We start from the raw sequence: 23,452 nt of genomic DNA, 5'->3' as shown, positions 1-23,452 counted from the left end.
AAGACAAGGTGTTGCAGAATAATTACAGTACCACATTGCAGAATGGGTCTGAACCGCTTCCCTGCTCACCTGGTAAATGAATGGCCACCCATTTCGAATTGGCTGAGCGTCCAATTCTCTGTCCACACTGGCAGAGGTGGTGGGGTGAGAACGGCTGGAAAATGTCTGCCGGTGTGATTTCCGGCTGGGGCGTGACCACTCGCCACTTCCCGGAATTGGCCAGCTCTAGCGGGCACCTGCTCACTTCATCAGTGCCATGTTAATGAGCTCCAGGTCTTCACACTGGCACCGCAGGGGGAGGGAGGTGGGGGGAGGGTGGGGTGGGGGTTGCTGGGTAGTGTGGCAGGTGGGTGGGGACATAGAGACATAGAAAACAGGAGCAGGAGGAGGCCATTCGGCCCTTCGAGCCTGCTCCGCCATTCATTATGATCATGGATGATCATCCAACTCAATAGCCTGATCCCTCCTCTCCCCCCTCCCCGTATCCTTTGATCCCCTTCACCTCAAGTGCTATATCTAATTCCTTCTTGAATACATACAATGTTTTGACCTCAGTTGCTTTCTGTGGTAGTGAATTCCACACGCTGACCACTCTCTGGGTGAAGAAATTTCTCCTCATCTCTGTCCTAAACCGCCTACCCTGTATCCTCAGACTGTGACCCGCAGGTTTTGGACACCCCCACCATCAGGAACATCCTTCCTGCACCTCGCACTCCCTTAACTTTCCACTCGCTTTGGTCACTACTTGAAAATAACCCCAGAGCACCGATGAAAGTTACTTTAATAGCTTAGCAATCAAGAATTCTTCACTGGTTAGTTTTTATGGTGTAGAATTTTACATGGCGGGGGTGTGTATTAGAGATTCCAGCAGGGGGCAGCTTGTCATAGAATCATAGATTCCCTACAGTGCAGAAGGAGGTCATTCAGCCCATCGAGTCTGCACCGACCTCAATCCCACCCAGGCCCTATTCCCGTAACCTCATATATTTACCCTGCTAATCCCCCTGACACTAAGGGGCAATTTAGCATGGCCAATCAACCTAACCAGAACATCTTTGGACTGTGGGAGAAAAACGGAGCACCCGGAGGAAACCCACGCAGACACAGAGAACATGGATAGTGTTCTGAGGCCAGAATTGAACCCACTGTGAGGCAGCAATGCCACCCCATTGCCAGTTGCCACTGGGAACATTCCACGGTGACAGAAAGATGTCAGGTTCCCTCCCAAAAACCTTCCGATGTTATTTTACCAAAACCTATCCACCTTGGTAAAATCCTAGGCATTCATTTGCTGCAAGGATAATAATATATTTTCTGATATTTCCAGAATTTAAGAAGCACATGAACTAGTAACCATTATGTGAAAACAGGCCTTTGAGGCAGGACTAAGTAGAAAGTGTGTTAATGCTTGAATGTGAAAGGTCTCCTCACTTCAACAGTGGGAGACTTGAAGTAGTTAGCGTCTTTGTTAAAACAGCGGACAGAGATCTAATGGCTGCTAATGATGCACAGTGTGAACCCTGCAAATGAAGAAAGAACTCTTGCAATTATATCACACCTTTTACACTCTCAGGTTCAAGAGCACTTTGGAGTTGATGAATTAATTAGATTTGCTGGTTAGGTGCATTGGCCGTGCTACATTCTCCCTCAGTGTACCCGAACAGGTGCTGGAGTGTGGCAACTAGGAGAATTTCACAGTGACTTCATTGCAGTGTTAATGTAAGCCGACTTGTGACTAATAAATAAACTTTTACTTTATAATTTTCAAGTGTAGTCACTGTTGCTGTGTAGACAAAGGCTGCAATTAATTTTCCATGGAGTTCCCCACCTGGATATTGGTAAAAGCCTTAGCGAGAAGGCCTAAATGGCCGTTTCCCTAGATTTCCACCAACATTCTCCCAAAAGTGCGACAGGAGACTGGGAGAACCCCACAGTAAATCTTCCCTTTTGCGTTTAAGTGTCACATTTCAAGCTCATCGACTTATCAGTTTGAGGTACCGTTATGGTATTATTTACTGCTTGGTGATCATCTGAACTCGGGCAATACGATGTCAGCAAGGTACTAATGGCTCAGGGATTGATTCAGTAATCTTACCGCTATATTTATGCTGTCTGTCTGTCAGAATGACTTAAAGGGGTTTATCGCAGGATCCCAGTCAGAAAAAAACAATCTCTGAAATCTTGCTGCCATTCACACTGGCGGGATAAGACCATAAGACATAGGAGCAGAATTAGGCCACTCGGCCCATCGAATCTGCTCTGCCATTCAATCATGGCTAATATTTTTCTCATCCTCATTCTCCTGCCTTTTCCCCATAATCCTTGATCCCCTTATTAATCAAGAGCCTATCTATCTCTGTCTTAAAGACACTCAATGACCCGGCCTCCACAGCCTTCTGCGGCAAAGAGTCCCACAGATTCACCACTCTCTGGCTGAAGAAATTCCTCCTCATCTCAGTTTTAAAGGATCATCCCTTCAGCCTGAGGTTGTGCCCTCTGGTTCTGGGTCATAGAATCATAGAAACTCTACAGTACAGAAGGAGGCCATTCAGCCCATCGAGTCTGTACCGGCAACAATCCCACCCAGGCTCTATCCCTGTAGTCCCACATATTTACCCTACTAATCCCTCCAACCTACACATCCCAGGACACTAAGGGGCAATTTAGCATGGTCAATGCACCTAACCTGCACATCTTTGGACTGTGGGAGAAAACTGGAGCACCCGGAGGAAACCCACGCAGACATGGGGAGAATGTGCAAACTCCGCACAGACGGTGACCCGAGCCGGGAATCGAACCCGGGTCCCTGACACTGTGAGACAGCAGTGCTAAACACTGCGCCACCGTGCCGCCTGGATCTTAAAGTCCTGCCAATGATGCACCTCCGTCGTGGATTTCCTGGTGGTGAGGGGATGTTGAACAAGAATCCCCGTTGACAATGGCGGGACCAGCGAGCAGTGTGCCGTCCCCCGCCACCGTGAAACACACCACATAGGGGGAGGAAAATCCCAGCCAGTAAAACAGGGAAATCAGAATGCTGGTCTGAACTGGTCTTGTATATTTTAAAATGAAACGCCAATAAAACGGGGAAACAAGAACACTGGTCTGAACTGCTTGGTTCCTTCTGGGATAGCTCACGTATCCATAGGTTTCAGTCAATAGATGTAAATTAGAATCCTACAATATATATAGGACCCTGATTGTCATGCAGGTGGGAGTGTACACTACCTACTTCACTGGCAGCACAACCAGAGAGGACCGAAAAAGGTACCTTTTAAATTAGGTTCACTGCAGTCTTTCCCTGGGCTACACAAAAATCAATGTGGTGGCTGGCACCCCGCACTGTCCTGAGTATTGTGCTAGCCCGAATCTGGCCTATTTGGGCAGGCGGCTCACAGTTCTATTTAAACAAAGAGGCCCTGACCTCTTTGCTGCCAGATCAGGCCAGTAAGACTCTCATTCAGCTGCCTGGAAGCTGGGATCTCAGCTGTGGTTCCATTGATTGTGGGTTCAGGATGAAATTCCATTTCAGGAATTTGACGAGGGGGGTGGAATCTAAGCCAACTCCTGCACTGCAATGCCTAGGAAGCCCTGAACAGTGGAACTCCCCCTCTTTAACATGAAACAGGAGACTGACACCACCTGACCTCAAAGATTCCACAAAACTGTTTCAACAGGGGACGCGATGGCCTAGTGGAATTATTGCTAGACTATCAATCCAGAAACTCAGCTAATATCCTGGGGGATCCAGGTTCAAATCCCGCCATTGCAGATGGTGGAATTTTAATTCAAAAAAAAAAATTGGAATTAAGAATCTACTGATGACCGTGAAACCATTGTTGGAAAAACCCATCTGGTTCACTGATGCCTTTTAAGGAAGAAAATCTGCCGTCCTTACCTGGTCTGGCCTACATGTGACTCCAGAGCCACAGCAATGTGGTTGACTCTCAACTGCCCTCTGAAATGGCCTAGCAAGCCACTCCATTGCATCAATCGCTCAACAAGGCAGCTCACCACCATCTTCTCAAGGGCAACTAGGAATGGGCAATAAATGCTGGCCAGCCAGTGACGCCCATGTCCCGCAAATGAATAAAATAAAGGAGGCAGGATTCTCCCCGATCTCCTGGGCAGTACTTATCCCCCAATCAATATCACAGGAAACAAGTATCATGATCACATTGCTATCTGTGGGAGTTTGCTGTGGCAAACTGGCTACTGTACTTCCTGTATTACAACAGTGACTACACTTGAAAGATACTCCAGCAGGCTGCCATGTGCTTTGGGATGTGCTCAGGTGGTGAAAAGCACAGTCTAAATGCAAGATATCTCTCCCCATGTGTGAGTGACCGTACCAGGTTCAAATGCAGCATCTTTCGTGGATTCAACAATGCAGTCTCCATTCACAGCTCCAGTGATGACAAACACCAGTAAACAGATTGTGGTTATCTTTCACATCAATTAGTATGGTATCCACAGTCATTATCTTCCTACTTTGATTTAATTTATTATTGTCACATGTATTAACATACAGTGAAAAGTATTGTTTCTTGCGCGCTATACAAAGCATACGGTTCATAGAGAAGGAAAGGAGAGAGTGCAGAATGTAATGTTACAGTCATAGCTAGGGTGGAGAGAAAGATCAACTTAATGCAAGATAAGTCCATTCAAAAGTCTGACGGCAGCAGGGAAGAAGCTGTTCTTGAGTCAGTTGGTACGTGACCTCAGACTTTTGTATCTTTTTTCCGACTGAAGAAGGTGGAAGAGAGAATGTCTGGGGTGCGTGGGGTCCTTGATTATGCTGGCTGCTTTTTTGAGGCAGTGGGAAGTGTAGACAGAGTCAATGGGTGGAAGGCTGGTTTGCGTGATGGATTGGGCCACATTTACAACCCTTTGTAGTTTCTTGAGGTCTTGGACAGAGTAGGAGCCGTACCAAGCTGTGATACAACCAGAAAGAATGCTTTCTATGGTACATCTGTAAAAGTTGGTGAGAGTCGTGGCGGACATGCCAAATCTCCTTAGTCTTCTGAGAAAGTAGAGGCGTTGATGGACTTTCTTAACTATGTAGTGTTGAGCTCCTGTAGATCATTAGTGAAACTTTACTGAATGGATTGACATTTTGAAATGCAATTTTCTCTTCAGGTCAGAGAGGCCCTCCGGGTGCCCCCGGACCAAGTGGGCCTCCGGGTTCTCCCGGTCCAATGGGACCCCCTGGCCCACCTGGTTCCAAAGGAAAATCCCGAAATCATCAGAACACTGTCAGTTACGGTAATGTATCTCCAAATATAAATCCTCAGCAGAAGTATGACTTTTGATATTTGATAAGAATGCCATTATCAGGTCAAACCTGTGTTTAATTATTAATTGTATTTAAATTTAGATGAGGCCCACGCTGTCCCGAATGATGACAGTTTAATCAGAAGGACGTCTGCACAAAAAGCGCTGAGTTCCTTTTCGAAGAAATTTGGTACTGTTTCATTCCAATTCTGCCTTAATTTTGAGATTGAATTTTGTAGTCATTATTATTAATTAAGCATTTTAGGTGGACTAACCAGGCAAGGGAATACACAATGAATGGTAGGATGCTACAAAGTACAGAGGAGCAAAAAGACCTTGGGGTGCATGTCCATAGATCCCTGAAGGTAGCAGAACAGGTAGATAAGGTGGTTAGGAAGGCATATGGGGTACTCGCCTTTATTAATTGAGGCAAAGAATATAAGATCAGGGAGGTTGCGATGGAGCTGTATAAAATGCTCGTAAGGCCACAGCTAGAGCACTTTGTGCAGTTCTGGTCGCCACATTATAGAAAGGATTTGATTGCACTAGAAAGGGCTTAAAGGAGATTCACCAGGATGTTGCCTGGGTTTGAGCATTTCAGCTATGAAGAGAGGCTGTTAGGCTGGGATTGTTTTTCTTGGAGCAGAGAAGGATGAGGGGGGCGGGGGGGGGGGGGGGGAGAGCCTGACTGCGATGTGCAAAATGATGAGGGACATAGATAGGGTAGATAGCAAGGAACTTTTACCCTTAATACAGGGGTCAATAATCAGGGGGCAGGAGATTTAGAGGGTATTCGAGGAGACACTTTTTCACCCAGAGGGTGGTGGAAATCTGGAACTCACCGCCTGAAAAGGTGGTAGAGGCAGGAACCCTCACAACATTTAAGAAGCATTTAGCATACACAACTATGGACCAAATGCTGGAAAATGGGATTAGAATGGATAGGTGCTTGATGGCTGGTGCAGGCACAATGGGCTGAAGGGCCTCTGTAAAACCCCATAACTCTGACACATTGTGAATGGAGGATATATGAGAGAAATGGTTTGATGTGCGCCTGATATAATGTAAAACCCGATGACTCTATAAACAATATCCTTTTTTAGGACGTATCGTAAAATCAGTGGATGGCCCTGACAGTGTGACAAAGATAGAAAACACATTCGGAGCATGGATGAAGGACCCGGCCTCGAAGAACAATGAACAGATTTGGGTTGTCGAGCACTTTTCAGGTTTGTTACGAATATCCAAACGCAAACAATTGGGACTAGCTTAGTGGTTAAATAAAAGGGCAGCATGGACAAGTTGGGCCGAAGGGCCCATTTCCATGCTGTAAACCTCTATGACCCTGGATGACGCTTCGTCAGAGCTCTCTCCACAGATGCTGTCAGACCTGCTGAGTTTTTCCAGCATTTTCTGTTTTTGTAATCAAAATGAGTTCTGGAAATCAGTGACTATGAGATATAGTATATACCCAACTTTCCACACGACTTTTGTGTGCACTGTTAACAACTGCGCAATGCGTGTCCAGCTCCTTTTTGAACTTTCTATGGACAACACGGTGGCACAGTGGTTAGCACTGCTGCCTCACAGCACCAGGGACCTGGGTTCAATTTGACCTTAGGTCACTGTCTGTGTGGAGTTTGCACGTTCTCCCCGTGTCTACGTGGGTTTCCTCCCACACTCCAAAGATATCCAAAAAAAATCGGACCTCTCAGGGACAAAAGTGGGGACTTATGCTTGGAGCCCAAAGAAGTAGGGGAGATCCTAAATGAATACTTTGCGTCGGTATTCACAAAGGAGAGGGATGTGTTGACTGGGAGTGTCTCGGAGGGGAGTGTTGAACCGTTGGAGAAAATCTCCATTACAAAGGAGGAAGTGTTAGGTTTGAGAATATAAAGACTGACAAATCCCCAGGGCCTGATGGAATCTATCCAAGGCTGCTCAGGGAGACGAGAGGTGAAATCATTGGGCCTCTGACGCAAATCTTTGTCTCGTCACTGGACGCAGGTGAGGTCCCAGAGGATTGGAGGATAGCTAATGTGGTCCCGTTATTTAAGAAGGGTAGGAAGGATAACCCGGGTAATTATAGGCCGGTGAGCTTGACGTCCGTGGTGGGGAAGTTGTTGGAGAAGATTCTTAGAGATAGGATGTATGCGCATTTAGAAAGGAATAAACTCATTAACGATAGTCAGCATGGTTTTGTGAGAGGGAGGTCATGCCTCACTAACCTGGTGGTGTTTTTTGAAGAAGTGACCAGAATGGTTGACGAAGGAAGGGCCGTGGATGTTGTCTATATGGACTTTAGTAAAGCGTTTGACAAAGTCCCTCATGGTAGGCTAGTGAAAAAGGTTGGATCTCATCGGATAAAGGGGGAGGTGGCTAGATGGGTGGAGAACTGGCTTGGTCATAGAAGACAGAGGGTTTTTCCGGCTGGAGGCCTGTGACTAGTGGTGTTCCGCAGGGCTCTGTATTGGGACCTCTGCTGTTTGTGATTTATATAAATGATCTGGAAGGAGGAGTATCTGGGGTGATCAGTAAGTTTGCGGACGACACAAAACTGGCAGGACTTGCAGATAGTGAGGAACATTGTCAGAGGCTACAGAAGGATATAGATAGGCTGGAAATTTGGGCAAAGAAATGGCAGATGGAGTTCAATCCTGATAAATGCGAAGTGATGCATTTTGGTGGGAATAATGTAGGGAGGAGCTACACAATAAATGGAAGAACCATAAAGGGTGTAGAGACGCAGAGGGACCTGGGTGTGCAAGTCCACAGATCTTTGAAGGTGACGTCACAGGTGGAGAAGGTGGTGAAGAAGGCATATGGCATGCTTGCCTTTATAGGACGGGGCATAGAGTATAAAAGTTGGGGTCTGATGTTGCAGATGTATAGAACGTTGGTTCGGCCGCATTTGGAATACTGCGTCCAGTTCTGGTCGCCACACTACCAGAAGGAGGTGGAGGCTTTGGAGAGAGTACAGAGGAGGTTTACCAGGATGTTGCCTGGTATGGAGGGGCTTGGTTATGAGGAGAGATTGGGGAAACTGGGGTTGTTCTCCTTGGAAAGATGGAGGATGAGGGGAGACTTAATAGAGGTGTATAAAATTATGAAAGGCATAGATAGGGTGAACGGTGGGAAGCTTTTCCCCGGGTCGGTGGTGACGTTCACGAGGGGTCATAGGTTCAAGGTGAAGGGGGGGAGGTTTAACACAGATATCAGAAGGACATATTTTACACAGAGGGTTGTGGGGGCCTGGAATGTGTTGCCGGGCAAGGTGGTGGAGGCGGACTCACTGGGAACGTTTAAGACTTATCTAGACAGCTATATGAACGGAGTGGGAATGGAGGGATACAAAAGAGTGGTCTAGTTTGGACCAGGGAGCGGCGCGGGCTAATTGTTCTTTGTTTCTCGTTTCAAGGCTTCATTCTATGATCATCTTGCTGGTGCCAGTACAGAGCGAGACTGCGGATAGTTGGGAACCTGTCTCGGGGGCAGGGAATTCAGATGGTGTTCGTAAAGCAGAAGTGGAAATGAATAGGGTTGGGAAGCATTTTCTGATCAGGGCCAGTGTGATCTCCTGGACTCGTTTCGATCGCCACAGGGGGTCGGAGAGGAATTTCCCAGATTTTTTTTCCCCATATTGGCCCTGGGGTTTTCACTCTGGGTTTTCGCCTCTCCCTGGAGATCACATGGTCTGGAATGGGGGGGTGGGGGTGAGTTAATAGGTTGTGATGAACAAAGCATCGTAGCTGTGAGGGACAGCTCGGTGGATAGGATATTAGGATGTAGATAGGCTGGAAAATTGGGCGGGGATCCTGGATTCAGGATTCAATCCTGGACCGGGGAGCGGCGCGGGCTTGGAGGGCCGAAGGGCCTGTTCCTGTGCTGTATTGTTCTTTGTTCTTTGTATATGTAGGTTAGGTGAATTGGCTATGCTAAATTGTCTCTTAGTATCCCTAGATGTACAGGGTAGATGGATTAGTCATGGTAAATGTATGTGGGATTATAGGGATAGGGCGGAGGAGAGGTACTCTAAGAGAGTCAGTGCAGATCTCATGGGCTGTATGGCTTCTTCTGCACTGTATGGATTCTATAACTATAATATTGGTCCAGTATTATCACTAAAAGATAGTGAAATTCGTCTCTACAATCTATTGTGTGTCCATATCTATGTGACTGAAACTGAAGACAGCATTCTTACCTTTTAGTTTTACATTGTCTGTGACTTCCCTACAACGTACAGCATTTTGATTTTGTCTACGATTAGTTTACTTCCGAGCCACACTGCTTTACTGACTTTCTTCTGAAGGCTTGTTATCAATTCTTAAATTTTACAGGACTAACAGTTAAAGAATATGAAAACCTCGCAGCACTTAAACTTGGGAGCGACTTCAAGACGATAACGTTGGCACACTTTTTTCATGGCTGCGGACACGCCGTGTACAATGGTTCAATCTATTATCACAAAGGAGGATCTGATAATATTATAAAGTAAGTTTATTATTTTGCACTGTTTCTTATTGAACAATGTTGGGTATAAGCTGAGCATTAATGGCCTTCATTGGTTGGACAATGTCAGGTATTCCAGCTGCCTGCAGCCAATGGAATTCCATTGAAGATGAACTGGACATCATCTTCATTTCACCTGAGCTGTATTAACCAACTCCGAGTGCAGTTTTGTGACTTATGTTTTTAATATATATAGATTATAAATTAATGTGTTCTGTGAAAAGTCATTGTTGTTCCTTTACAATTTTTAATGAGGATAAATGAATTTGCTTGAATAATTTCTACAGATAAAAGTCATCAATTTTAGTTTAGTTTATTTATTAGTGTCACAAGTAGGCTTACATTAACACTGCAATGAAGTTACTGTGAAAATCCCCTAGCCGCCACACTCTGGCACCCGTTTGGGTACACTGAGGGAGAGTTTAGCACGGCCAATGCACCTAACCAGCACGTCTTTCGGACTGTGGGAGGAAACCAGAACACCCGGAGGAAACCCACGCAGACGCGGGGAGAACGTGCAGACTCCACACAAGATCTTATTGAATGGCGGAGCAGGTTCGAGGGGCCGACTCCTGCTGCAAATTGGTATGTTTGTGATTGCAGCAAAGCACACTCATGTACTTGTTTTCCCTGTTTGCTTTAGATTTCCACTTGATGGGAAACAACCCCAGCGCATGAAAGTAGAAAATGCTTTGCACAACAATCGCAATTACCTCTTCCAAAACGCAAAGACTTATTTTGACTTGACTGCAGACAAAGATGGACTTTGGGTAATCTATGCTTCGAGTTATGATGAAAACATAATCGTTGGCCAAATTGAAATCAACGAAGAATCGTTCTCCATTGTTCAGAATATTAACACCACATACCCCAAATCCAAGGCCGGCAATGCATTCATAGCGCGAGGGATTCTCTACCTCACAGATACTAAAGACATCAAAGTAGTTTTTGCATTTGATTTGTTGAAAGAGAAACAGCTTGAAGTAAGTTTTGATTTACGATCATCAAATGATACACTTACAATGCTGTCCTATGATCCACACGATCGCACTTTGTATACATGGGAAAATGGCAACTTAAAGAAATATGGTCTATATTTCTTACCAGTTGAATAAATGCGAATGATTTCACAATAGAGGGCGGTTACTCACGCACGTGTAACTGGTACAGCTACTAATTTGCAATGTGCTCATCAGAAGAAATTATTTTTTTCTGTAATGCAATATTGGCATTTTTATTTGAAATTACATTTGCACAGAACATGTCTAACATTTAAAATAATACATGCAACTTCTGTAATGCATTATATTGCATTTTATTTTATTACCTTTTCCTTTCTTTTAAGATTGAGATCTAGTTAGCATCAAATTGGATTTAAGCAAATTTCTTAAATTAGATATGGGTTATATGACAATATGTGCCTGTTTACAATATAATGTAAAAGTGCTCAGCAGAGTAAGGGTTAATGTGCGACTGGAGAGTAGCACCACCCACAGTGTGATGGATGCAGTCACAGGGTCAGAGAACAGTCTAGAAGAACATACTGTCAGCAGCTAAACTGCATGGTGGAAACAACACCATACCTGGAATGTAAATAGTTAAAGCCTACCAATAAACGTCTCAACACAGAAGCCTCAAGATCTCATCAATGAGTCACCACCACTGCAACATAAAGAACCAATATTATGACAGGTTACATTTATACTATAGTTTTGATGCCACTGTCAAAATAACTTCCATTTTGTCGTGACACAAGTGCAATTCTGGGTTCAGGTCCTATCAGACTCTGGAGAGGAATAGTGACAGATCTCTGCCCACTGCCACAACATGGTGTGGCACAGTGGTTAGCACTGCTGCCTCACAGCACCGGGACCCGGGTTCAATTCCCAGATTGGGTCACTGTCTGTGCAGAGTCTGCATGTTCTCTCCATGTCTGCGTGGGTTTCCTCTGGGTGCTCTGGTTTCCTCCCGCAGTCTGAAAGACGTGCTGGTTAGGTGCATTGGCTATGCTAAAATTCTCCCTCTGTGTAGCTGAACAGGTGCCGGAGTGTGACAGCAAGAGAACTTTCACAGTAACTTCATTGCAGTGTTAATGTAAGCCTACTTGTGACTAATAAATAAACTTATAAAACTTAGAAACACCACATGCCACTATGTGAAGGCAGTCTTGCAACTCCAGTGCAGTGTCAAATTTCATTTATAAAGTGCTAAATGGGATCCCTTTGACCACTCCACTCTTCGAATTCCCCAGACCGCAATTAAATACAACGCGCAGACACGCCCACACTCTTAAGAATCATAGAATCCCTACAGTACAGAAAGAGGCCATTCGGCCCATCGAGTCAGTACCGACTACAATCCCACCCAGGCCCTATCCCCATAACCCCACACATTTACCCTGCTAATCACCCTGACCCTAGGGACAATTTTAGCATGGCCAATCAACCTAACCCGCACATCTTTGGATTACTGGCAGCCATGTTATAAATGAACCCATACATAAATACCAAACAATTCACCTACATCTAAAGAAACTACCAGTATAAAAATCTTTGGAGTATATTGCGGTTGCGTAATCTTACATGCACATGGGACAGAAGTATATTTACATATACACTTGCTAAGGAACGTACATTCGCACACAGGAACTGTTCAAGTCTTGTGCCTTTTTTGAATTTGGGGAGCCTAGTTTCCCATTGCTTTCTCCCTGGCAATGCCTCAGCCAATCAGAGTCAACTCGCCAACCAATCAGCACTGTTTTCTCCAGTAGTATAAATTGTGGAGATCGTTTGAAATTTGGCATTCTTGCATTTGTCCTGATAAACATAAGGATATAAGAACTAGGAGCAGGAGTAGGCAATTCAGCCCCTCAAGCCTGTTCCACCATTCAACACGATCATGGCTGATCTCATCTCAGCCTCACCTCCACTGTTCTGCCTTCATCCTGCTACTAATTAAAAACCTATCTAACTCCTCCTAAATTTATTTAGTGTTCTCACGGTCCACTGCACTCTGGGGTAGAGAATTACACAAATTCATGATCCTTTGAGTGAAGTAATTCCTCCTCATTTCTGTTTTAAATCTGCTACCTCTTAGCCTGAAATTATGGTCTCTTGTTCTAGAATGTCCAACGAGAAACACCCACTCTACGTCTACCTGGTCAATCCCTTTTAGCATCTTATACACCTCAATTAGATCGCCTCTCCTTTTTCTATATTCCAGCAACTCAATCTCTCTTCATCAGACAAGTTTTTCATCCCTGGAATCAATCTAGTGAACCTTCTCTGAACTGCCTCTAGTGCATTTATATCCTTCCTTAAGTAAGGGGACCAAAACTGCGCGCAGTACTCCAGATGCAGTATCATCAATACAGTTGCAACGGCACCTCCCTAATTTTATACTCGAGTCTTTTCCATTAGCAATGAATGCCAAAATTCTATTTGCCTTCTTTATTACCTGCTGCACCTGCATACTAACTTTCTGCCATTCATGCACAAGGACACCCAGATCCCTCTGTACCAAAGCATTTTGAAGTTTCTCTCCACTTCGATAACAAGTTGCCTTTTTATTCCTCCAACCAAAATGGATAATTTCAGACTTATCCATGTTAAATTCCATCTGCCAAATTTTGGCCCACTCGCCTAACTTTTCCATATGTAAATTTATTTTCTCATTGCAGCTTGCTTTCCCATCTACTTTAGTGTCATCTGCAAATTTATCTATAACACATTCTATTCTTGCATCCAAGTCATTAACAAAGCTTATAAGTAGTTGGGGCCTGAGTCCCGAACCCTGTGGCACACCGCGAGTTACAGCTTGCCAACTGGAGAAATATCCATCCCAACTCTCTGCTTTCCATTGTTTAGCCAATCCTCTATCCAAGCTAATATATTATCCCCAACCTTATGTATTAACATTTTGTATGGCACCTTATCAAATACCTTCTGGAAGTCCAGATACAATACATCTATAGGACCTCCATTATCCACTTTGCTTGTTACATCTTTGAAGAACTCCAGCAAATAAATCAAACATGATTTACCCTTCATAAAACCATGCTGACTCTGATGGATTGCATTTTGACTTTCCAAATATCCCATTACTTAATTTCAAGTGGTTGTCCTCATAGAATCCCTACAGCGCAGAAGAGGCCATTCTACACATCGAGTCTGCACCAACTCCCTGACAGAATATCCCACCCAGGCCCACTTCCCTGCCCTATCCCTGCAAATTTCCCTATGGCTAATCCATCTAACCTACATTGGGACACAAAGGGGCAATTTAGCATGGCCACTAGATTGGCCAATCAACCTAACCTGCACATCTTTGGACTGTGGGAGGAAACTGGAGCACCCGGAGGAAACCCATGCACACACAAGCAGAAGGTGAAAATGCCACACAGTATCCCAAGGCCAGAATTGAACCTGGATCTCTGGTGCAGTGTGGCAGCAGTGCTAACCACTGTGTCACCATTTTCCCCCAGACGTTATTATCAAGCTGTATTTTGGTCGTTATAAGAAACTGTAGAGTAGCTGTCAAGATTTGCAACAGAGAAAAATTCTGATGGCTCCTGCTGTGATTAATGTGGTGTGAATTTAAATGAGGTATTTTTGGTTTAAATTGCTTTCAAATTGTGTGAAAACTGATCAAGTTCAAATAGAACAACAACTTTAATGAAAATCAGTCAAATCCCTGGAATCATTAAATAGCGGATGCGATGATTTGGAGACTGGATAGATGAACTGGAATAGACTGAACATTTTTGTAAGTGTACATGACCTATTTAATCTATTAGTTTTTATTGCTATTAGAAATATAATGAGTATACTAAGCACATTTGGAAATAATTCCACAAATTCAATAACTTAATGCTGCCCCTACTGCTTTCTTAACAATGGATTCCAACAGTTTCCCAACCAGAAATGTTAAACTAACTGGTCTATAGTTTTCTACTTTCTGCCTTTTTGAATGTGGGCGTTACATTAGCCTTTTTCCAATCCACTGGAACCTTTTCAGAATCCAGGGAATTTTGGAATATTATAACCAATGCCTCCACTATCTCTGCTGCCATTTCCTTTAAGACCCAAGGAAGTAGGCCATCAGTGCTCAGTATATGTTCCCTAGTGATTGTTTAAAGTTCCTCCTTTTCAACAACCTCTGCATTATCTGTTACTATTCAGATGGTTCTAGTGTCCTCTGAGACTGAGGCAAAATATTGATTTAGTGCCTCTGCCATTTTTGTATTCCCATTATTAACTCCAGTTTCATCCTCTAAGGGACCAACAGTGACTTTAGCTACTCTCTTCCTTTTTATATACTAGTAGAATTTACTTATAATAAGTTAATAAATTAACCTTTTTAGTAACCCTCTGTTGGTCTTAAGTCTGTAAGAGTTTTAACAACATCAGGTTAAAGTCCAACAGGTTTATTTGGTAGCAAATGCCATTAGCTTTCGGAGCGCTGCTCCTTCGTCAGATGGAGTGGATATCTGCTCACAAACAAGGCACACAGAGACACAGGTCTTAAGTCTCCCATTTCTCCAGCCTGCCATTGGCCTTTGCAATATGGCATGCCTTCGTTTTTGCCTTTATGTTATCTTTTGCATAAAGCTTAGCAACAGATGCATTTCCCCCGCTTACAATCTTCTATCCTCGCTGGAATATATTTCAGATGGGAGGAATTGAATATCTCCTTAAATGTCTGCCACTGTTCAACAACTGTCCTACCTTTCAGTCTTTCTGTCCAGTCCACTAGGGCCAAATCTGTCCTCATGCCTATGAGGGCAAGGCAAAAGCTTCATCAACATGTCTCTCTTTTCAAAATCAAAAATAAATGTTAAATGCATCAATATACCTTTTTAACAGATGTTTTATCTTAAAGGATAAAGGACTACATCAACTGCATGTGATAGAATTTGAATTACCAGAGCTTAATGAAAGTTTTGAACTGCTTAAAATGCCACCTGTATGATGCTGTTGATTTAGTAAGAAAGGGATTATAGTAGTTCAATAATTACACAAGATGTCACAAAATTGGCTTTGCAGTTTTCCATGTTGTCATAAAATAGAATCCCCACAGTGCAGAAGGTGTCTATTCAGCCCATCGAGTTTGCACTGACTCTCCAACAGAGCATCTTATCCAGGCCCTGTCCCTGTAACTCCATGTATTTATCCCACTAATCCCCCTAACCTACATATCTTGGGACACTAAGGGGCAATTTAGCATGGCCAATCAAACTAATCTGCACATATTTGGACTATGGGAGAAAACCGGAGCACCCGGAGGAAACTCATGCAGACACGGGGAGAATGGGCAAACTCCACACAGCCACCCAAGGCTGGAATTGAACCCAGTTCCCTGGCACTGAGGCAACAGTGCCAACTACTGCACTGCTCCTTGTGCCACTGTGCCATGAAAAGTATTTTCCAGTCCCAATGGAACGTGTGAAAAATTTCTTTGCATGTTCTAGGGTTGTTTTCTCTGGAGTAGCAGAGGCTGAGGGGATACCTGAAAGAAGTTTATAAAATTATGAGGGGCATAGATAGGGTTGACAGTCAGAATCTTTTTCCCCCAGAGTTAAAATATCTAATAGTAGGGGGCATGCACTTAAAGTGAGTGGTGTAAAGTCCAAAGGAGATTTGAGGGGCAAGTTTTCTTACAGAGTGTGGTAGGTGTCTGGAACACACTGCCAGGTGTGGTGGTGGAGGCAGATACGATAAAGGCGTTTAAGGGACTTCTGGATAAGCACATGAATATGCAAGGAATAGAGGGATATGCAGAAGAGATTAGTTTAATTTGGCGTCATGTTCGGTACAACATCGTGGGCCGAAGGGCCTGTTCCTGTGCTGTACTGTTCTGTGTGCTATTTATGTGTCTGGCCTGGAGTTTTGGTCGTGTCATGAGAACAAGCTATAAGTGTTACAGACAGACCCTCTCATGAAATTGACCCTTGTGTGGGCCAAGAACACAAAAGACCCCAGGGGAACCTGTGCTGACGTGGCAGATTGCAAGTGTTAAAATTTCTAAAGGCAATTTTATTTAAAGGGAGTGCCACTAATGGTAGATGTGAGGCTATTCCACCTGTTGACAGCATTCAGATCAAGTTCATCGTCCCAGAGATCCCACAGCTTTGGAGTTTCACATTTTCGTGGGTCCCACAAGTAGGATTGTCACTTCCATCTTTTAACAGCAAGATTCTTTCCCCAGGATGACAATACTAGCAAACATGAGAGACCGTCTCAAGACTACCTTTTGAGTGTCACTCTGGGACTGTGGGCTGAATTTTATGAGAATTTGGCAGACTGTCAGTTCTGGTGAGAAAACTGGTGCTGAACTCTCCAGCTCACTTTACCCACCATGGAGGCATCTGTGGCCTCCCCCCACCCCGCCCTCCCCACTTGAACCCCGGCATCCCCATCATCCCACCGTCCTTCCCGGACATCGCCGGCATTCCCTCCCCCAAAACCGGTCATCGCTGGGATCTCCATCCCCGTGTGCTCCCCCCCACCTCCCAGCGAGGGTCCCCCTAGTGCCTTCCAGATTGGTACTGCCAGGGGGCATTGCCAGGGCACTGTCTGGCCATGTCCCTCCCTCTCCCCGGGGCTTATACTGACCTTTGCATCCCTGGGGGGGGGGGGGGGGGGGGGGGGGGGGATCCCCATGACAGGTTAGTGTCTGGGTGAACCTGTTGTAAACCTTGCTGAGAGCGAGGAGGGTCTTTAATTCGATTTAAATTTATTTATTGTAATCAGGTTCTCGCCCATTACCGGTGAGAACCTGATTACGTTGCTGCTGAGATTAGCGATTCCCGGATTTCACCAGACCTTGAGCCCTGCCAGTGAGCTTGCAGAGTGCGGCTCAAGATTCCGCTCGATATATCAATTTTGAATTCTCATAAATTAGTACTATTTTCAATAATACAAAAATAATGCAGCAGACAATTAGCTACACACATTAAAAATAATTTATTTGACTTACAAAGGTAAGCACAACTATTGTTTTAAATACAACTTCAAGCGCAGGATGTAAAATTCATTTCTTGCTCAGTTCACAAAGAAATGCAATGAGTTTGTTACAGACACGGACACTAATAAGCAGAAGACAACTTCACAGACAACATGTCAAAATATTGATTGAAGGTCCTCAAATTTTACTTACCATATTTGTTAGCAACATGTACATACTGAAAACATAAAAATACAATAAATTAAACTGTATATTACAGGCAAAAAAGCAGACAATACACAGCAATGATTACAAGTTATGTTAATTCACAGATCAAAATAACTTAATTGGTCATAATATTACATAAAATGTTGGGCCTGTTAAGCCAGACATTCATCTAAGGAAATGCAACCTTTACACATCAATAGAATTCTTTTTTTAAAATACCACTTCATAGATTCCTTTTAGTTAGAGTGCAATGTTCAGATTTAATGGATAAATTAATCCAAAATGAACAAAAATAAAATAAAAATCCCATCTGGTTCCTTTGACTTTCAAGTATAGATAAATAATGCCATTGTTTCACTGTGCCACACTTTATAATGTAAAGGGAAACAGTTTGTAATAGAATTACAACAGTCTTGAAGAGGCTTAATAATTGTGCAAAAAGACAGATGCCATAGCTGTTACAATAGCTTTAACGTGTTGAGTGATCAAATTAAAATTTCAGAAATAACAATAAACTGACATAATTAATCTGTACATCTTAATGACTCAGAATCCCATTTTTTGCAAACACGTTTTTTTGCATCGTAGCTTTCAGGTAAGACCATCTACTTGCTCCAATTGAAAATTCCATCTGAAGAAAAAGAAAATAATGAATTCAAATTTTAAAAATCAACTCACGCCATCATTACATAAGGGATTTCCCAATACAGCGATGATGGGATTTTAACCATGGGCACATTTTTTTGTCCATTACACTTACAGTACACCAAAAGATTTTGCATTGTGTTCACAAAGCATTACCAACATTCTGCAACTGCATTGCTTTTAAAAGAATAATACAGTACATGCATGTCTGTCCTCTGGGTTTACAATATGAAATTCAATTCTTCATACCACAACGCCACACTTCACTTCTTCAAATAACTTTCTTTTGCTTCATATACATTTCAAATCTGCTCAGATCCACTGCTCATAAAAAACTTCTGCAAAAAGCTGAACCTTGGGTCCCTTCCCATTCAAACACAACTCACTAGCAGCTTATGCACTCCCACAGCATATGTGAGATGCCCATGTTTCTTAATAACCAGAAACCAAGACAAGCAAGCCCAGTAAACTACAAGATGTCAAATATTCCAGCAGGGCTATTAAAATAGTCTGGCAAAACTCGTGTCTTCAAAGTTCCATCTGCTCCGCAGGAAAAGATACGATTGGCTGGCCCGATTTCCAGCTGCACAACTCCTGCACCAATGTTCCGAAAGATTGACTGTTTGGCATGTTCATTGGTAAATGAATGAATTAGTCCATGACCTGTTAACCTAAACACCTGCAAAACAAAGAGCTGTATTGTTAGGAACGAGGCTTGATAAGAGCACTGATAATACTCTTAAGATCATTAATTAATATTAGTTCAAAATCACTGAAAATGTCCATTTATTCAAGACACCAGTTCTTCATTTAAAGTTGGCAAAAAGAGTGATTTATAATATGTACTTAAACTTTTACATGAGGGAAGGCTGTGACCTAGAGTTAAACTTTTATGTTTACTGATTGCTTCTTTAAAAAAAAATCAGGTATTTAACTCACTTTAAGCACGTTATTTGTGGAAATCTACCAACATTGAGTGATTGGTCAGAATTTTACTGCCCCGCGGATCAGAGCGGGCGAGGGGCGGACAATGGAAAGGTCTGTTTTACGATTTCAGGATGAGCGAGGCTATAAAATCCCACCCATTGTATCTGGGTTTAGAGGCATCAGATTCGAGACGCAAGTGTTTCAGAGGCAAGGGATGGGGAAGAGATAGTGAGAATGAGAGATAGACAGACAGAAAAATTGCTCAAGATCTGGGCAGTGAAGCAGGAGGGAGACAACTGTGCAGGGTGATAACCGAAAGGACCTGAGAACAGTGCTAACTGCCAAGTTCACAGCTGGGGTACGAGGATGATAGAAAAGAACAGGCAGAATCCTGGCAATAATACTGGTATACAAAGCGGTGCAACAAGACTTGTTGTTGGGTCTGATAATGGATGGTAACACTGACAGCAAGGTGTCACCATTTTATTTTCCTTAACAATGTTCTGTGACTTTATGCTCTGAACTACAATCTCAGGTAATCCCGATCTTTGGTCCACAATAAGGTGCCAGGTTGCATCACTAACAATCTTACTTCTATAAATACAAGTATTAAAATACTGATGGTATATAATACTTTGCATCATTATTCTTTTTATATAAAACTGGTCCCAAAAGTTTATTAAAATAAACCATTCTATTCACAGACAATTTAATCTTAGGAGGTGCAAATCTAGAGTACAAGCTACTTCACAGTTGCTCACAAACCTGTGAGTCAATGGTCCCATATGAGACCGAAATACATACTGCTGCAGTAAAAAGCTCCAATTCCAATTTTGTCTTAAGAAACATTACTGGGAATTGGGGCAGGCGCGGCCCGCAGAATGGAATTCTCCGTTGGCCTTGGATGGGATTTTACGAGCCTCGCCCGAGTGAGGTCATAAAATATCGGCTCCCATATCTGACTAGGAGTTATTAGATGCTGAGAATAAGTCATGGTACGGGCACAATGCACGTAGCCGGATATGTTTGAAATTTTAGAGTCTTGCCTTGCAAATAGCATGCAACTCAAATATAAAAGGACAGCAGCCATGAAAATCTAGAGGCTGCAATCGCAATGGTAACAATAGAATCGTATCCACTGGTGTCCCCCAGTGCTGACGTTATCAGATGCAAATTCTCAACTTGTATAACCAACCTGCAAGGGCCCCTATTCAATTGATCTTTTTCTGTAGGGTGAGCTTAGAAATAAAATGGATGTAAACTATTTTAGTAATCTAGATCTGAACATTAAAATGTAGCCTTGGGTAGATATTAGTGAGTATTGTTAAGTAGAACTTTTGCCCGAAGCCTCACCTTCATATTCCCTTCCGATGAACCTGTAATGAAATAATCTTCTGTGGAATCCAAAGCAAGGGCTTTAATAGCAGAATCATGTGCCTGAAATGTGTGTAGCAACTGCCTCTGCCTTATGTCAAAAATGCAGACAAAGCCTTTCCTGCCTCCAGAAATTAGAAGTTGTTGCTTCGGTGCATACTGAAGCACTGTGGCACCATTGTCATGGCAGACAAAACCTAATGGGATTAAAAGAAAAGAAAAACCTTCAGTTTCAAAGGTTACTGTTAGCAGACCATAAAAACACAATGTAACTGCACAAAAAATGTTTTATCTTTGTTCTTTCATGGGAAGTGGCGTCACTGTCCCTAACTAACCCCGAACTGGGGTGACCACATCTTAGCGAAAAGAATAAGCAACATTTTGCCATGGGAGGGTGGGGTGGGGGGTGATGATAGCAAGTCCATGATAGCTGGACTGGGTGTGCTGGTGAGTCAATGAGAGAGTGGGGGATGCTGGCAAAGGCAGCTGTTGGCGAGTCTGTGAAGCAGAGTGAGGCTGTGGACATGGTCACAACTCTGGGCTGAGAAAATAAAAGACACTTTGGAGTTGGGGTGGGGTGTGGGAGGCGTTTGCTGCTGAGGCTGTGGGAAAGGAAGGGGCACTCAATGGACAGTATCAGAACATTTGCACAAAAAATAAATCCCTGTTTGAGAGTTTAAGAATTTAAGAGTTTGTACAAGTGGTTCAACAATCCCACTGGAAGTTGTATTGGTGTGACCTTCCTGAGATCTAGATCTATTATTCAGGTGTTCTTAAATTGTAGGTGTATTGACATATTGTGTATTGTCAGACTGTGGATTTCCTGGTTGTCTTCCCCAGTTTCACTTTCCAAGCCCATCTCTGAATGTGCTTTGGGCATAATTGGATTGCTAGATGTTATCTGGTTGTACAGTTCCCTTAGCTGGCTTCTGTTCCTTCTTAACATCACTCCTACATTCAGACAAGATAGTTTCAAACCTGCAATGCGGTCGTAAACTGACTTCATTCTCCCTTGTTTGCTGAGAAGATCCTCCTGTCCCTTTGAGAACCTGTCTTCTGAACATGTTTTCTGTTGGTGATGGTAGGCCCATGTCTAAAGGTGTTGCTTCTAAATGTTAGATGACAATACATAGATTTTCTTTTGGTTTTCTGTGTCAGCCATGGATGCTTGAGGTATCTGTCAAACGTGTTATAATTGGAAACTTGGAAAAGCAGTCAGTGGAGAAAGTCGTCGCCATGAATAGTGAATAAATCTGTTATGATTTTAGACCAAGGGTATGATAGAACTTTGTGAGGGTAGTAAAGTTCCTTTGTGACAGAGGTCTCTGGCATGCTTTTCACGTCATCATTGTCTTAGTGATATCATGGTTGTTCCCTAGGTAATACACAGTATACCTATAGCTTGTTCTATGCTCATATGCTCCTGATGTAACTGTGACAATATGTCCCTTAAAAATTATGCCTCTGGAAATACCTAATTCACATCTGCATGGTCAAAAACATTGGAAGATGTCTGGCATTTCTAGTACCGTATCAGGCCAACCTTTTACTCCCTAATGTCTTCAGTCGTGGATCATTTGCTTTTTCCTCCTGAAGTTGGCTGCACTGGTGTTGACCAAATTTCATTAGATCGACGTCAAGCACATCTTCTACGCCCTTTACTTTTAGGCCCAGTGAGACATTCACAGTTTTTTTCAGATTGGATAACCTACTCAGTGTGACTGAAGTAATCATTCTGCTATCAGGTTTGTAACAGACTTCGAAGTTACAGCCCTGTATTTTTATCACAAGTTGTAGTCTGGCTGTGCACTTGTCAGCGGCTTGTGCCAAATCATTTAACATTTCCAATGGTTTGTGGTCAGTTTTCAAATGAATCCTTTACCTTGGTGGAACCTTGTGACACTGAATAGCAGAACAATGCTCTACGTTTAAATAACTGGATTGTGCTTGTGATAAATGTTTGGAGCGAAACACAATTGGTTTGCCAGCTTGCTTAATGCATGCTCCAAATCCTTTGAGATACGTCGACCTCCAAGATTGTCTCCTTTCTTGGGTTGTAGTACTGCAGAATGCATGTCTCCCCTGACATGGTCTGTTTAAATTACTTGAACACATGTTGATGCTCTCCCTGCCATATGGAACATCCTTCCACAGCAGCACTCGCATGATGCTCTGTTGCAAAGTTGTACATCTATGGTGTTTAGTAGTAAAAATCTGAGGCAGCTCTGCAAGTCCTCTTTGTTCTGGGGAGTAGGCATGTCTCATCGATCCTGGATCTTGAAAAGATAGAACCAGAAAGGTTTATCTGGCCCCATTTACCTGACATTCCTTGCTGCTGAAGAAGAGTCCTTCGTAATAAGCAGCTGCCAAAAGTAAATGTAGATTACGGTCATACTCTTCTTTGGTTTTGCCCATCACCACAATATCATCGGTGGTACATATATATCCAAGAATACTTTGTGATTCTGTCCATATGCTGCTGGAACAGATTGTGACTGATGGATAAACCAAAGGGCAACCTCTGGCAACAGTATCCTTCGAATGGAGTCCT

The 23,452-nt window shown here is 43.3% G+C and overlaps 2 protein-coding genes across 4 annotated transcripts in view; one reads left to right on the top strand and one right to left on the bottom strand.

The window, feature by feature from the left end:
• The window catches only part of gldn (gliomedin), a 40,245-nt gene extending 28,289 nt beyond the window's left edge, over positions 1 to 11,956 (top strand). The window contains exons 6-10 of the mRNA XM_078241351.1: positions 5,140 to 5,265; positions 5,378 to 5,464; positions 6,378 to 6,503; positions 9,612 to 9,765; positions 10,427 to 11,956. Coding sequence (XP_078097477.1) covers positions 5,140 to 5,265; positions 5,378 to 5,464; positions 6,378 to 6,503; positions 9,612 to 9,765; positions 10,427 to 10,898 — 965 coding nt within the window. The 3' untranslated portion in view covers positions 10,899 to 11,956. The remainder of the gene's footprint in view (positions 1 to 5,139; positions 5,266 to 5,377; positions 5,465 to 6,377; positions 6,504 to 9,611; positions 9,766 to 10,426) is intronic.
• Positions 11,957 to 17,728: 5,772 nt separating this feature from the next.
• Positions 17,729 to 23,452, bottom strand: part of dmxl2 (Dmx-like 2) — a 143,694-nt gene continuing 137,970 nt past the window's right edge. For 2 of the 3 annotated variants that reach the window (XM_078241347.1, XM_078241348.1), the window contains 2 exons: positions 20,881 to 21,098; positions 17,729 to 19,279 (listed from right to left, as the gene is read on the bottom strand). In XM_078241347.1, coding sequence (XP_078097473.1) covers positions 19,070 to 19,279; positions 20,881 to 21,098 — 428 coding nt within the window. In that variant the 3' untranslated portion in view covers positions 17,729 to 19,069. The remainder of the gene's footprint in view (positions 19,280 to 20,880; positions 21,099 to 23,452) is intronic. The other variant, XM_078241350.1, reaches the window with a different exon arrangement.

The sequence above is a fragment of the Mustelus asterias genome, chromosome 24 (genome assembly GCF_964213995.1).
Source record: "Mustelus asterias chromosome 24, sMusAst1.hap1.1, whole genome shotgun sequence".
NCBI classification, from domain to species: domain Eukaryota; kingdom Metazoa; phylum Chordata; class Chondrichthyes; order Carcharhiniformes; family Triakidae; genus Mustelus; species Mustelus asterias.
This window is presented reverse-complemented; position numbering and strand designations above follow the sequence as displayed.